Genomic DNA, 15,560 nt, shown 5'->3' on the forward strand with positions numbered 1-15,560 from the left:
CCATAGAGCCCCTGTAGATAGTGCCCCCATATAGACCACCCCTGTATATAGTGTCCCACAAATAACTCTCCCTATAGTGCTCTACAGATAGCCCACCCCTGTATATAGCCCCCTGTAGATATAGCCCACCCCTGTATATAGAGCTCTACAGATAGCCCAACCATGTATGTAGCCCCCCTGTAGATATAGCCCACCCCTGTATATAGTGCTCCACATATAGTCCACCCCTGTATATAGTGTTTCACAGATAGCCCACCACTGTATATAGACCCCCCTTGTACATATAGTCCACCCCTGTATATAGTGCTCCACTAGATAGTCCACCCCTGTATATAGTGCTCCACAGATAGCCCACCCCTGTATATACTATATACAAGGGTGGGCTATCTGTGGAGCACTATATACAGGGGTGGACTATATGTATAAGGGGGCTATATACAGGGGTGGGCTTTCTGTGGAGCACTATAGGGGGAGCTATTTGTGGGATACTATATACAGGGGTGGGCTATATCTACAGGGGGACTATATACAGGGGTGGGCTATATATACAGGGGGGCCATATCTACAGGGGGACCATATCTACAGGGGGACCATATCTACAGGGGGACCGTATCTACAGGGCTGGGCTATACACAGGGGGGCTATATCTACAGGGGTGGGCTATACACAGGGGGACTATATCTACAGGGGTGGGCTATACACAGGGGGGCTATATCTACAGGGGTGGGCTATACAAAGGGGGGCTATATACAGGGGGAATATATCTACAGGGGGCTATATCTACAGGGCTGGGCTATATCTACAGGGCGACTATATCTACAGGGGGGCTATATACTGGGGTGGGCTATCTATGGAGCACCATATACATGGGTGGGCTATATCTACAGGGGGCTATATACTATATAGCCCACCCCTGTATATGGTGCTCTATAGACAGCCCACTCCAGTATATAGCCCCCCTGTAGATAGTCCCCCTGTAGATATAGTCCCCCTGTATATAGCCCCCCTGTATATAGCCCCCCTGTATATAGCCCCCTGTAGATATAGTCCCCCTGTATATAGCCCCCCTGTATATAGCCCAGCAGATATAGTCCCCCTGTATATAGCCCAGCCCTGTAGATATAGTCCCCCTGTATATAGCCCAGCCCTGTAGATATAGTCCTCCTGTAGATATAGCCCCCCGTAGATAAAGTCCCCCGTGTAGACAAAGTCCCCCCCGCAGATACAGCCACATGTTTATTACAATTAAAAAAAATATTCAAACTCACCTTATTCTCGCTCCCACGCCGTCTGGCAGCCATGGAGACCTGCGCTCTTCTGCGCAGGTCTCCAGGGGGTTGAACGCGGCGTCTATTATAGGCGCTGATTGGCTGGGCAGGATGACTTTCCCTGTCAGTCAGTCAGCGCCTTTCATCGACAGAAGCGTCACTGGTACAAAAGGTACCAGTCGCTTCATTCATGGAAAGGCGCTTGCGACACAGGTACAATTATAGTGCAGGAGGAGGGGGCGCTGGCGCCCCCCTCTGAACTGCGCCCGGGGCACATGCCCCACTTGCCCCCCCTAGCTACGCCCCTGGTTTTAACCATGTAAATTCTATGTGAAGTTACTGACACTCAGTGACTCACTTTCTGTATTTTGCTGTCCACCCCCTGTTGTAAAGCAAAATCCATCCCTAGTTAAAGAGCAGAGGAGACAGATTACAGGAAATGGACTGGGGGGGTGTCTCTTCACTGCATGCTAATAGAATTCTATGGAGATGGGAGGTGGGAGCAGGAGGAGGGAACAGGAGAAGAGAAAGAGACAGACACGCTGCCCATACATGGACTATGGGGAGGGTGGAGCAGGAGCAGAAGGAGAAAGATACACATAGATGTGCAGCAGCTTCCTGGTGTTATATTATACCCCTGTGCCTGGAATCTCCGCAACATTACTCATTACTGCTGTATAATGTGCTCCATGCTGCTGCAGCTTCTATATATATGTAATAGAAATGGGAGAGTAGGATTCTCCTCTTCTGTGTGCAGTGTATAGAAGACATGATAGCAGTTAGGCCGGATTCACACAAGCGTGTTCGGTCCATGATACACGGACCATATGTCGGCAGTATTTCCTGGACCGAACACACTTCAGGAAATGTCCTATTTATGTATGACGCTAGGAGTGCCTGCCTGGCTGTGGGAAAACTGTTCCTTACTGTAATCATGTTTTCAGTACGGGACAGTTTTCCCGCAGCGAGGCAGGGACTCCTAGTGTCATAGATAACTGATGCTAGGAGCCCGGCTTCCTGAAGTGTGTTCGATCCGGGAAATACTGCGGACATACGGACCGTATATCGCGGACCTAACATACTCGTGCGAATCCGGCCTTAAGCTCCGCCCACTAGCTAAGAGACAACTGAGAATCAGACATAGAGGCCTCAGAGGGGAGAACTGCTAAAAAAAAATGTCATATACAAATTCTATCATGGCCAGAAATAGTGTTACTCCTCATGTACACACACATGGCAGCTTATTCTGAAAAGTTAGGTATGCTTAAGTTTGGAGAATGCAGCAGGACACTGGATTCTGAGTTGCTTCTCTGTGTTCTCAGTTGTCCATTGCCACACATTGTTACTTATAAAGACCTTTGCAGCCTTTTTCACCATTAGGGTATGTTCACATAGGGTAGATACACTGGGTAAAGCTTAGTTTACACTGAGTTTTTGACGCGGAAACCGCGCCCAAAAAAAAAACGGCCGAAATCGCCTCCCTTTGATTTCAATGGGAGGCGGAGGATTTTTTTCCCCCGAGCGGAAAAAAAATGCTAGCGGGATAAAGAAGCGACGTACTCTTTCTTCCCATGGTTCCGTCTCTGACCTCCCATTGAAATCAATGAGAGGCAGAGAAAGCGTTTTTCGCTCCGTTTTTTTGCCCGCGGCGCTCAATGGTCGTGTCCGAAAAATGCTGCAAAAAACGGTGCGGGCAGGTCAAAATCTGCCAGCAAAAAAACTCAAACTCTGTGTGAACATACCCTAAAAGTACATAAATTGTGGTGCAGTTTTTTTGTCTGGAATGTCTATTGCGGAAAAAAGCAAGTAAAAAAAAAAGCTTATACTTACCCGTAGCTTTGGCAATGCATCCCTCTGACGTCCTGCAGCCTGGCCTCCTGGGATGACGTTTCATCCCATATGAATTTTGCAGCCTGTGATTGGGACGAAACGTCATCCCTGTAATGGGACTGAGCTGCAGTACCAGGCACAGCCACAATCGAATGTACCGAGTTGTGCCTGGTAATCAATAAAGAGGCTGAAGTGCTCATTGAAGAGCCGCAGCCCCTTCAATCAGCTAATCGATCAATGTGCCATAAGTCCACTACTTACTGATCTGATATTGATGACCTATCCTAAGCCTGTGGCAGTAAGGGGTTAATAATTATTGTGCAATCATAACATGGATTTGGCTTTTATCAGATGAGTAATAATAATTCTGGTTAGTTTTTTCATTAGGTAATCATGTGTGCATTGCATTGTTCACATTGCTCTGAATTATCGCTTTTCACAAAAAAATGTTACATCTATAGCCGGCTTTAGGCCTCATTCACACGGCAGGGTTTCCCGGCCGGGTGCCGGCCGTTCATAAATCGGCCGGCACCCGGCTGCATCAGGAATAATAGACCCCTAATGGGGCTATTCACACGACCGATTTTTTGACGGCCGGAAAAACCGGCCGTCAAAAAATAGAACATTCTCTGTCTTCGCCCGGGTACCCGGCCGCCCGGCTCCCATAGAAGTCTATGGGGCCGGGTAATACACGGCCATCACCGGGATGTGTCCCGAGTGATGGCCGGGTTTTCCGGAGCCTGCGCTCTATCTCCTCCTCCTCACAGCGCAGAGTGCATGTGAGGAGGAGGAGTGGCAGGGCCGGGGTGTGGCAGGGCCGGGGTGTACAGCAGGTGGAAGGGAGCGCTGCGCTGGCTCCCTTCCCCTGCTTGAAAAGCACCCTGGCCCGGCGACACCTTCGATGGCGCCGCTAGCAGCTGCAGCTGCGTCTGCTACTACTGCAGTGACGCCATTATAGCAGAGCAGGGAGGTATCTCCCCGCTCTGCTATGTGCTAGCCGCACTTTAGCTCCTTGAAGGAGTGGAATCCCCGTGTTTTCGGGGATTCCGCTCCTGGACAGAGCGCTTGATGTCTCTGTCCATATCTGGGCAGTGACATCAGGGGAAACTCCTGAAGCGGAATCCCCGAACACATGGGGATTCCCCTTCAGGAGTTGCCGCTGATGTCACTGTCTGGATCTGCCCGGCCCGGCACGGATGCAAAACTGAATGCAAACCGGCCGGGCAAAATGGCCGATTTTACCGGCCGACACTCGCCTTACTTCTATCTCCAGGCTGCTTGTAAAACTTTAAAATGCACTTAGAATTGTGGCAATAAACAAACCACCCTCCCTATCTGCAATTCTGTAAACAGAGATAATGTTAACACATGCAGTGACAGCATGTGTATTGCTGGGATAACCCCTTTGCAACATTCTGTGTCGGTTAGTAAATGTATTCTCTCTCTGTATTATAATATTTGTATTCTAAGCCCTTATTCACACGACAGGGTTTCCCGGCCGGGTGACGGCCGTTCATAAAACGGCCGTCACCCGGCTGCAGTAGGAACAATAGACACCCTAATGGGGCAATTCACACGACCGATGACATGCCCTATTTTCGGCCGTTTACCCGGCCGTCCGACTCCCATAGAAGTCTATGGGGTCGGGTAATACACGGCCATCACCGGAATGTGTCCCGAGTGATGGCCATGTATTCCGTCGCTCGCTCCCTCCTCACGGCGCAGAGTGCATGTGAGGAGGAAGAGTTTATGCCATTCGGACGAATGACTGTACGCTGGAGGTAAGTTTATACACTGTGTGGCAGGGCCGGGGTGTACAGCAGGTGGAAGGGAGCACTGCGCTGGCTCCCTTCCCCTGCTTGTTTTATAAGCGCCCTGGCCCGGCAAAACCTTCCATGGCCGATGGCGCCGCTAGGAGCTGCTGCTCCTGCGGCTGCTACTACTGTAGCGACGCCACTATAGCAGAGCAGAGAGGTATCTCCCTGCTCTGCTATGTGCTAGCCCCACTTTAGCTCCCTGAAGGAGCGGAATCTCCGTGTGTTCGGGGATTCCGCTCCTGGACAGAGCGTTTGATGTCTCTGTCCATATCTGGACAGTGACATCAGGGGAATCTCCTAAAGCGGAATCCCCGAACACTTTGTGACCGGGGATTCCACACCAGGCGTAGCCAGTAACGTTCAGTGTCCATAAATGGACACAGACGACAGGGGCTTTTCCTGAAGTGGAATCACTGGCCACATGGGGATTCCCCTTCAGGAGTTGCCCCTGATGTCACTGTCCAGATATGCCCGGCCCAGAACGGATGCAAAACGAATGCAAACCGGCCGGGAAAAACGGCCGATTTTATCCGCCGACACTCGGGTGGGACCCTGTCGTGTGAATAAGGCTGGGTTCACACGACCACATTAACGTCCGTAATGGACGGACGTATTTCGGCCGGAAGTCCCGGACCGAACTCAGTGCAGGGAACCGGGCTCCTAGCATCATAGTTATGTACGACGCTAGGAGTCCCTGCCTCTCTGTGGAACTACTGTCCCGTACTGAAAACATGATTACAGTACGGGACAGTTGTCCTGCAGAGAGGCAGGGACTCCTAGAATCGTACATAACTATGATGCTAGGAGCCCGGCTCCCTGCACTGAGTTCGGTCCGGGACTTCCGGCCGAAATACGTCCGTCCATTACGGACGTTAATGTGGTCGTGTGAACCCAGCCTGAGGCATAACTGTTTTAGAGTTACTTTTATGAAAATCTGCAAGTTAGGTATCTACTTTTGCAGAACCAGGGCCCTCTGTTCTCTCCGAACAGTAATCAGTATGGTATTACTCTTGTTAATGTATGCATCCTGGGTGTTGTACCATTCAATCATATTGCTGGAAGTAAAATTACAATATCTTCTTTTGGAATTGTTACTGTTACGTTCTGATCAAAGTATAATTGGAAGTGCTTGAAGAGTATTTGTCATCAAACTGCTGTCTTTGTTTCTTTTTAAATCTATTGTTTTAAAGTGATATAATATATTTTATGTGAGGGTTATACATGGCCTTAGCTACGTGCTACACGTGTGGTCGCACAGGGTGCCGGCCGCCATGCTGTAAGGGGGGCGCCAGCGGGTGAATTTTTCCCGCTCTGCGGCTACTGCTCAGGCCACCAGCGGGCCAGGTGTCACTCACTGACCTCAATACTAGCTTCCCCGTTCCGCTCCCCCTCCTCTTCTTACGTCCTGAGTGATGATCATGCGTATCTTATCATGCGTTCCTGGTCTGGCTATTTCCCCAGGGCTCCGCTCCAGCAGCGTCAGCGGGCACAGTGCACTGTAAGAAGCCCAGCAGGTCAGTCAGACTGTGGGTTTTGGTTGTATGGGGACACTGATGGGGGTCTAAAAATGGCAAATGGGCAAAGGATTCATTGCCACCTTGGTGCCCATTTGCCACTTATTGCTCCTTTTAGTGTCCTGTTCAGTGCCGCTTCGATGCCCATTTGCCATTTATTGCCCATTTATTGTTCTTCTGTGACAAAGGGTGCTAAAGGGGCAGTAAATGGCAAATATGCATCAAGGGGGAACTGAACATAAGGACACTAAAGGGGAAATAAGTGGAAAATGGGCACCAAGGTGGCACTGAACGACACTGTTAATAAATGGCAGATGGGTACATTGTTCAGTTGCTCCATAGTGCACATTTACCATTTGTTGCCTTTTTAGACCCTGTGCACATTACGTTAAAGGGGTTAAAATGGAAATTCTGTTGAAGCAGTAGAGGAGAAGTTAAAATAAAAAAAGAACTTATACTTACCTTTCTCCTCCCAAACGTTCCTGCGCTGGGGGCTCCCGTCACCTCTGTTAACTGTTTGTATACACAGCAGCTGCAGCGGTGATGTACTGTCGACGTGATGTCACCACTGCAGCCGCTCTGTATACAAACAGAGAACAGAGGTGACGGGAGCCCCCAACGCAGGAACGTCTGGGAAGAGAGAGGTAAGTGTGGGCTGCTTTCTTATTTTAACCCTTTCAGGACTGAGACATTTTTTGCTTTTTCATTTACGTTTTTCACTACCCGCCTTCCTAGAGCCCAACTTTTTTATATTTCCGTCAATAGGGTGGTGGTTATTTTTTGCTTCATGAGTTGTAGTTTCTATTGGCACCAATTAAAGTACTATATAATGTACTGGGACACTGAAAAAAATCATTGTGGGCTGAAATTAGAAAAACACTGTGATTCCTCCATAGTTATTTGAGTTTTGATTTTACGGCTTTCATCGTGCGGTAAAAATGACAACTTAAAGAGGCTCTGTCACCACATTATAAGTGGCCTATCTTGTACATAATGTGATCGGCGCTGTAATGTAGATTACAGCTGTGTTTTTTTATTTAGAAAAACTATAATTTTTGACGGAGTTATGACCTATATTAGCTTTATGCTAATGACTTTCTTAATGGACAACTGAGCGTGTTTTACTTTTTGACCAAGTGGGCGTTGTGGAGAGGAGTGTATGACGCTGACCAATCAGTGACCAATCAGCGTCATACACTTGTCCCCATTCATTTACACAGCACACAGTGTTCTTATTAGATCACTATGTGCAGCCACATACACACACATTAACGTTACTCAAGTGTCCTGACAGTGAATATACATTACCTCCAGCCAGGACTGGATGTGTATTCAGAATCCTGACACTTCGGTAACATTTGTGTGAGATTTACAGCAAGGCAAGCGTAATCTCGTTTTAAATTACAGTTTACAGCGTAATATCGCGAGAGTACGCTTGCTGTGCTGTAATCTCCCACAAACGTTAGCAAAGTGTCAGGATTCTGAATAGACATCACGTCCTGGCTGGAGTTAATGTATATTCTCTGTCAGGACACTTGAGTAACATTAATGTGTGTGTATGTGGCTGCACATAGTGAACAACGCAGGATCACTATGTGCTGTGTAAATGAATGGGGAGAAGTGTATGACACTGATTGGTCAGAGTCATACACTTCTCTCCACAACGCCCACTTGGTCAAAAAGTAAAACACGCCCAGTTGTCCATTAACACACACACACACACACACACTATATAGAAAGTATATACTTTGTGTTTCCCGTGCCCCTTCGTGTTAGAATAGGCAGGCAGGAATATTAGGTAAGGCTATGTTCACACCTGTGTTGTGTCATTCCGTTGTTCTGCTCTGTCAGTGGAGCAGAACAAGGGAACGGATAACGGAACCAACAGACACAGCCGGCTTCCAACCAAACTCATTGACTTTAATAGGTGCCGTTGGGGTGTTCGTGATTTTACCGGACACAATAGAGCAGCATGCTGCGCTATTTTCTCCGGTAAACCCTTTTGATCTGAGACGGAAGACCCAAACAAAGCCTGCGACGAAGATGTGAACAGAGCCTTAGCTAGCTAAAAAAAACTCTAAAAAATAAATAAAAATTAAGTTATCCAAAGTAGTCCAAAAGTTATAATTGTGTAAAAGTATGTATGCCAAAACTGTACATTTAAGCCTGGTCATTGAGGGATCAATGATCCTTGGTCCTGAAAGGGTTAATTATTATTTGGTTATACTTTCATTTATGATTAATCAAATGCCAAATAAGCACAGAATTATATTTTGAAATTGATGTATTACATAATTCTTTATTATCATAGACTTTGTAGTCCTATGACAGAATCTGCTGCCAACAGCAGAAGACATTGTCCTTGGAAAGTCCAATTAGAATCTGATGAGGTTTCTTTTTAAGTAGTTATAGAAATATATTATCAGTGATCAACAGAGTATTGTCAAGGTTGAATTTAATACTAGATGTTCTTCTTCATAGTCTGCTGCCCATTTATATTCTGTATGCCTTTCAAACGAAACTATATATATATATATATACATATATATATATATATATATATATATATATATATATATATATATATATATATATATATATAGATATACGTGTGTGTAAAATAAAAATAACCCTTGACTGCTTTTATATATATATATATATATATATATATATATATATATACACATACATACATACATACATTGTGACAACTTGGGGAAAAGTTAGCTTACTGGATTGCCATCTCTGTAAAATTCTCACTCAAACACAATAGATTAGGGTATGTTCACACGCAGTGGTTTCAGACGTAATTCGGGCGTTTTACGCCTCGAATTACACCTGAAAAAAACGGCCCTAATACGCCTACGATGTTCTGTTCCCACGAGCCTTTATTTTACTCGTTGCTGTCAAAATACGGCGTGTAAAACGACGGCTCATCAAAAGAAGTGCAGGACACTTCTTGGGACGTTTTTGGAGGCGTTTTTCATTCGCGAAAAACACGAGTTGTTAAAAAAACGTCTGAAAATCAGGAGCTGTTTTCAGACGTTTTTGCTCACTGCGTGTGAACATACCCTTAGGCTTAAAACTATCCGCAACCAGCTTTATTATCTTCATACATGGTAAAACAGTTTTACAACTCAGTATAGAAATAAACCCTAGGCTCTCCAGCCTCAACACATACAGTGTCCTACACTATGAGACCATGCACAGCCAGTGCACAAAAATGGCATCAGTTGTGTCCGGCTCAGACATAAAGCAACTGGCCAGACACAACTGATTTGTGAACCCAGCATTATTATATTGCTAAAAGCTAGTGATCTATACTGCCGTTTTCTTAATAGTTGTGTACTCCTTCAATACAATGTAATTCATCAATTAATATGAATAATCTAGGGCAACCTTGCTGAACAGATTCTGAATGAATTATTCCCTTTGGTGTGGTTCATATTATGTAATTCTTTGATAAACTATTTCATATGTGACCTTTCTTTAGTGTCAGGAGATGAAGGGAAAAGTTCTTGTATTGACCTTGAGTACCATGCTGCTTGCGTATGCAGTTGACGTGATCTGCAGTCTTATTTTTATAGTTCTTATTTAAGAAACTTATGGTTACTATAGGAGAAATAATTATAACATTCATCTTACTTTGTTTTTATTCAGCAACACAAAGGGAGATGTAGTTTACTATTATGGATCCAAAGGAGAAAGAGAGCCAATCCAACTAAAATCTGGTGAGTCGTCATCTTTTATTATAAAGTATAATAACATTTGTGAATGGATTTTTTATTTAACTACTCTTCTGTAATATAAGGTAGATAAATCTACTGTACCCACTTATTTGTATAATATGCATAAATATATCCTTAAGTTCAAATGTCTTTAAGGCTTCGTTCACATCTGCATCAGGGTTCCGTTTTGATGTTCCGTCAGAGCTTCCTGTCAGAACGGGACCCTGACTGAAACAAACGGAAACCATAGGTTTCTGTTTGCATCACACGTGATTTCAATGGTGACGGATCCGGTGCCAGTGGTTTCCGTTTGTCACCGCTGTGCAAGGGTTCCATCGTTTTAACATAATGAATAGCGTAGACGACTACGGTATTGCTTCAGTCAAAACTACGGTACCCTTGCACAACTGAGACAAACGGAAACCATTTGCACCGGATCTGTCACCATTGAAAACGTAAACCTCTGGTTTCCGTTTGTGTCAGTCAGGGCTCCGTTCTATTCTCCGTATTGCAGTGTATTCCGTTCTAAACCAGCTGGTATTACATCTTAATAGGATCACAAAGCTGGCTGACCTGGGGACCTTGATTAGGTCCCAGGCTGCCATGACATCCATAGGCACCCCGCAATCGCGTTTTGTGGTAGAGGGCAATGGGCTTACGTAGGGGGCTGCCCCCCTGTTTCAGCTGCTTAGATGCTGCGGTCGCTATTAACTGCAGCATCGAAGTGGTTAAACAGCTGGGATCGGCGTTCTCTCTGAATCCAGTAGTTAGAGCAGGGTGTCAGCTGTGATATACAGCTGACACCCACAGCGTATGGAGCGGGCTCAGCCCGTAAGCCCGCTCCATACAACCACCCTCCTCCTACGACTTACAAACACTGTTTGTGGCCGTAAGGGGGTTAAGATTATGCAGAACTTGTAAGCATTAGATTTGTTTTGAAAGAAAATTATCAATAATAGGGGTTTTCCCACCAAACTCACAAGACAGGTGATAAATGTGTGATCGCTGGGGGCCCCATCGCTGAAATGCCCACTGATCACTAGAACAAGGTCCCTAGTCCCCCGTTTCTCCCCATCCGCACGTCTATGTTAGAGCTGTTTGGTTGAAGTGGCGGCATGATTGCTGCTGCTCCATACAAGCTCTATGGAAGTTACTGAAACCGTCAAGTGCATTGCTTGGCTCTTTCCCTCTCTCCCATAGAGCTTGAATGGTGGCCCCTTTATTGATTTATCCAGGCACAGCACTGCTTACTGTCAGGATACGCACAAGTCTGGTAGTGCCTGGTACTGCAGCTCAGTTCATTCAAGTGTACAAGGCTGAGCTGCAGTACTAGACACATTCACACTCATTTGTACATGGCTGTGCCGGTTTGGCAGTGCCTGGTACTGCAACTAAGCCTTGTACACTTGAATGGGCTGAGGTGCTGTACCAGGCACAGCCACTCTCGTTTGTATGTCACTGTGCCTTAATAAACAATGAAATGGGTTCCCCTTTGTTTTGCTCATTATCCTAAGATATAGGCCATCAAATGTAAATCCTGTACAAGGGGGAGAAATACTGTTGTTATAAAGGAGTTAACAGGAAAGGTGGTCAGACTATTCAAACGATCCTTAACTCGTTAGTGACCGGCCCATAGTGTTTCTACGTCGGTCACTAACGGGCTTTATTCCGATGCAATAGACTTTTTACGTCGCTGCATCGGAATAAGTAAACAGAGCAGGTAGCTGTCAAACCTCCCTGCTCTCAGCTGCCAGAGGTAGCTGAGGGCGGGGGCGTCCCTGCTCGACCGGGTGAGATCGATATTCGTATCGATCTCACCCGTTTAACCCTTCAGTTGTGGTGCTGAATAGCGTGCACCGCATCTGAGTGGTTATGGAGAGAGGGAGGGAGCTCCCTCTCATCCCACTGACACCCGGCGATAAGATCGCCGAGTGTCTGTGTCTCCGATGGCAGCCGGGGGCCTAATAAAGGCCCCCAGGTCTGCCTGTCGTGAATGCCTGCTAGATCGTGCCTCTGGCATGACCTAACAGATGCCTGTCCGTTTTACACGGACAGGCATAAAACACTGCAATGCAATATATAAATATTGCAGTGTATTATAAATGTGATCGGATAATCGCATAGTGAAGTCCCCTAGTGGGACTAGTAAAAAAGTTTAAAAAAAAAATGAAAAACCCACTTTTCCCACTTTTCCCCCTTGCAAACTGCTTTATTATTAAACAAAATAAAGTAAAAAAAGTTACACATATTTGGTATCGCCGCGTCCGTAACGACCCAGACTATAAAGTTATTACATCATTTAACCCGCACGGTGAACGTCGTAAAAAAATAAAATAAAAACCATGCAAAAATTGCTGTTTTATTTGAATCCAGACTTAAAAAAAATGTGATAAAAAGTCGCATCTACTCCAAAATGGTACCGATAAAAACTACAAGTCGTCCTGCAAAAAAAAAGCCCTCCTACATTTGCATCGCCAAAAAAATAAAAACGTTACGGCTCTTCAAATATGGAGACACAAAAACAAATAATTTTGAAAAAAAAGTGTTTTCACTGTGTAAAAGTAGTAAAACATACAAAAACTATAAAAAATTTGGTATCGTTGCAATCGCAACAACCCACTGAATAAAGTTAATGTGTTATTTATACCACACGGTAAACGGCGTAAATTTAGGACGCAAAAAAGTGTGGCGAAATTGCTGTTTTTTTTCTATTTTCCCCCCAAAAACAAGTTGATAAAAGTTAATCAATAAATTCTATGTACCCCAAAATGGTGCTATTAAAAATTACAACTTGTCCCGCACAAAACAAGACATTATACAGCTATGTCGACTCAAAAATGAAAAGGCTATAGCTCTTTGAATGAGACGATGGAAAAACGTAAAAAATGACTTAGTCATTAACCCCTTCCCGCTCCTTGACGTACTATTACGTCATGGCAGCTGTATCGTTCGCGCTCCATGCCGTAATAGTACGTCTCGGGAGTAACGGCCGTTTCGGCCGTCCTCCCGACACATACAGGAGCTGTGACGCTGCTGTCTTGTTCAGCAGCTGTCACAGCTCCTACAGCGGGGACCGATCGCTGTGTCCCCGCTGATTAACCCCTTAAAAGCCGCATTCTATAGAGATCGCAGCTTTTTAGGGGTTAAGCTGCCATCGCCGGCCAACTACGCGATAGCGGCCGGCGATGGTGACTATGGCAACCGGACACCAAACAATGGACCCACTATGCTTGCTGTCAGTGAGTAGCTGACAGTTCTAATACACTGCACTACGCATGTAGTGCAGTGTATTAGAATAGCGATCAGAGCCTCCTGCCCTCATGTCCCCTAATGGGACAAAGTAATAAAGTAAAAAAAAAGTTAAAAAAAGATGTGTAAAAATAAGAAAATAAAAGATTTAAAAGTAATAAAAGTAAAAATCCCCCTTTTTCCCTTATCAGTCCTTTATTATTAATAAAAATATATAAACAAACAAACTATACATAATTGGTATCGCCGCGTCCGTAACGGCCTGAACTACAAAATTATTTCATTATTTATCCCGCAAGGTGAACGCCGTAAAATAAAATAATAATAAACCGAACCACAATCACAATTCTTTGGTCACTTCACCTCCCAAAAAATGGAATAAAAAGAGATCAAAAAGTCGCATGTAACTAAAAATGGTACTGATGGAAACTACAGTTCGTTACGCAAAAAATAAGTCCTCGCACGGCTTTATTGATTGAAAAATAAAACAGTTATGGCTCTTAGAATAAGGTAACACAAAAAGTAAATGATTGTTTACAAAACGTATTTTATTGTGCAAACGCCATAAGACATAAAAAAAAACTATAAACATCTGGTATCGCCGTAATCGTATCGCCACGCAGAATAAAGTGAATATGTCATTTATAGCGCACGGTGAACGCTGTAAAAAAAAACGGAAAAAAAACCAATAGTAGAATTGCTGTTTTTTAGTCACCACGCCACCTAAAAATAGAATAAAAACTGATCAAAAAGCCGCATGCACCCCAAGAAAACTACAATGGATTCCTCAAGGGGTTTAGTTTCCAAATTGGGGTCACTTTTGGGGGGTTCCCAATGTTTTGGCACCACAAGACCTCTTCAAACCGGACATGGTGCCTAATAAAAAAGAGGCTTCAAAATCCACTAGGTGCTCCTTTGCTTCGGAGGCCGGTGCTTCAGTCCATTACCGCACTAGGGCCACATGTGGGATATTTCTCAAAACTGCAGAATCTGGGCAATACGTATTAAGTTGCGTTTCTCTGATAAATCCTTTTGTGTTATAAAAAAAATGGTATAAAGAGGATTTTCTGACAAAAAAAAAATGTAAATTTCACCTCTACATTGCTCTAAATTTTTGTGAAACACCTAAAGGGTTCATAAACTTTCTACATGCTGTTGTGAATACTTTGAGGGGTCTAGTTTCTAAAATGGGGTATTTGATAGGGGTTTCTAATATATGGGCCCCTCAAAGCAACTTCAGAACTGAACTGGAACCTAAAAAAATAAATAAATGAGGCAATACTTCGCTTCTTACATTATACTGATAATGAGCCGTGCCCACCCCGAGATGACCCCAGTTTTGACCGTTTGTATAAACGGAGACCCCTATTAGACCGTTCCAGTGCCCGGTTTTCCCAAGCATACACCCCCGAGAAGTGTATTTCTATTGATGAGTCCCTGGTACATTTTAAAGGGAGGGTTCAATTCCGCGAGTACCTGCCGGGTAAGAGGGCAAGGTATGGCGTGAAGATGTATAAGCTGTGAGAGTGCATCCGGGTATACCTACAGGTTTAGGATATATGGAGGAAAGGCCACCCCCAAACCAGACTGCATCCTGGACTACAATAGGTACATGGGAGGGGTGGACTTGTAAGATCAAATCCTGAAGCCCGACAGCGCCATGCGGTGTGGTATAAGAAGCTGGCCGGGCACATCATACAGATGGCTTAGTACAATGCGTACATGCTACGTCGATGTGCAGGCCAGACGGGAACTTTCCTGGAATTTCAAGAGGTGATTATCAAGAACCTAATCTTTAGGGACCAAGAAGGGGGGGCACCCAGTACTTCTGGAAGCGAGCCCACACGCATCGTACCAGGGCAACACTTTCCAGGAGAAGTTCCCCAAACTGGCAAGAAGGGAAAAAGTCAAAAGAGGTGCAAAGTCTGCTATAAGAGGGCGATAATGGATGACACAATATATCAATGTGACACGTGTCCCGAATAACCAGAGCTCTGTATGAAAGTGTTTTAAAATGTATCATACATCCCTTGGTTTATAATTTACCCCAATTTTACTTACCCTGATGCCCCCCGCACAGCTTATCCCCCCCTCGTCTTTCCCCTCTGAGCCCTGCTGTGTGTCCAGGCAGCTGATAACAGCCATATGTAGGGT

General features: G+C 45.0%; 1 protein-coding gene across 2 annotated transcripts in view; it reads left to right on the forward strand.

Moving 5' to 3' along the window:
* The window catches only part of TANGO2 (transport and golgi organization 2 homolog), a 256,910-nt gene that overhangs the window by 219,533 nt on the left and 21,817 nt on the right, over window positions 1–15,560 (forward strand). For both annotated transcript variants that reach the window (XM_075832535.1, XM_075832529.1), the window contains exon 6: window positions 10,090–10,160. In XM_075832535.1, the coding sequence (XP_075688650.1) occupies window positions 10,090–10,160 (71 nt within the window). The remainder of the gene's footprint in view (window positions 1–10,089; window positions 10,161–15,560) is intronic.

The sequence above is a fragment of the Rhinoderma darwinii genome, chromosome 1 (genome assembly GCF_050947455.1).
Source record: "Rhinoderma darwinii isolate aRhiDar2 chromosome 1, aRhiDar2.hap1, whole genome shotgun sequence".
Classification (NCBI taxonomy): domain Eukaryota; kingdom Metazoa; phylum Chordata; class Amphibia; order Anura; family Rhinodermatidae; genus Rhinoderma; species Rhinoderma darwinii.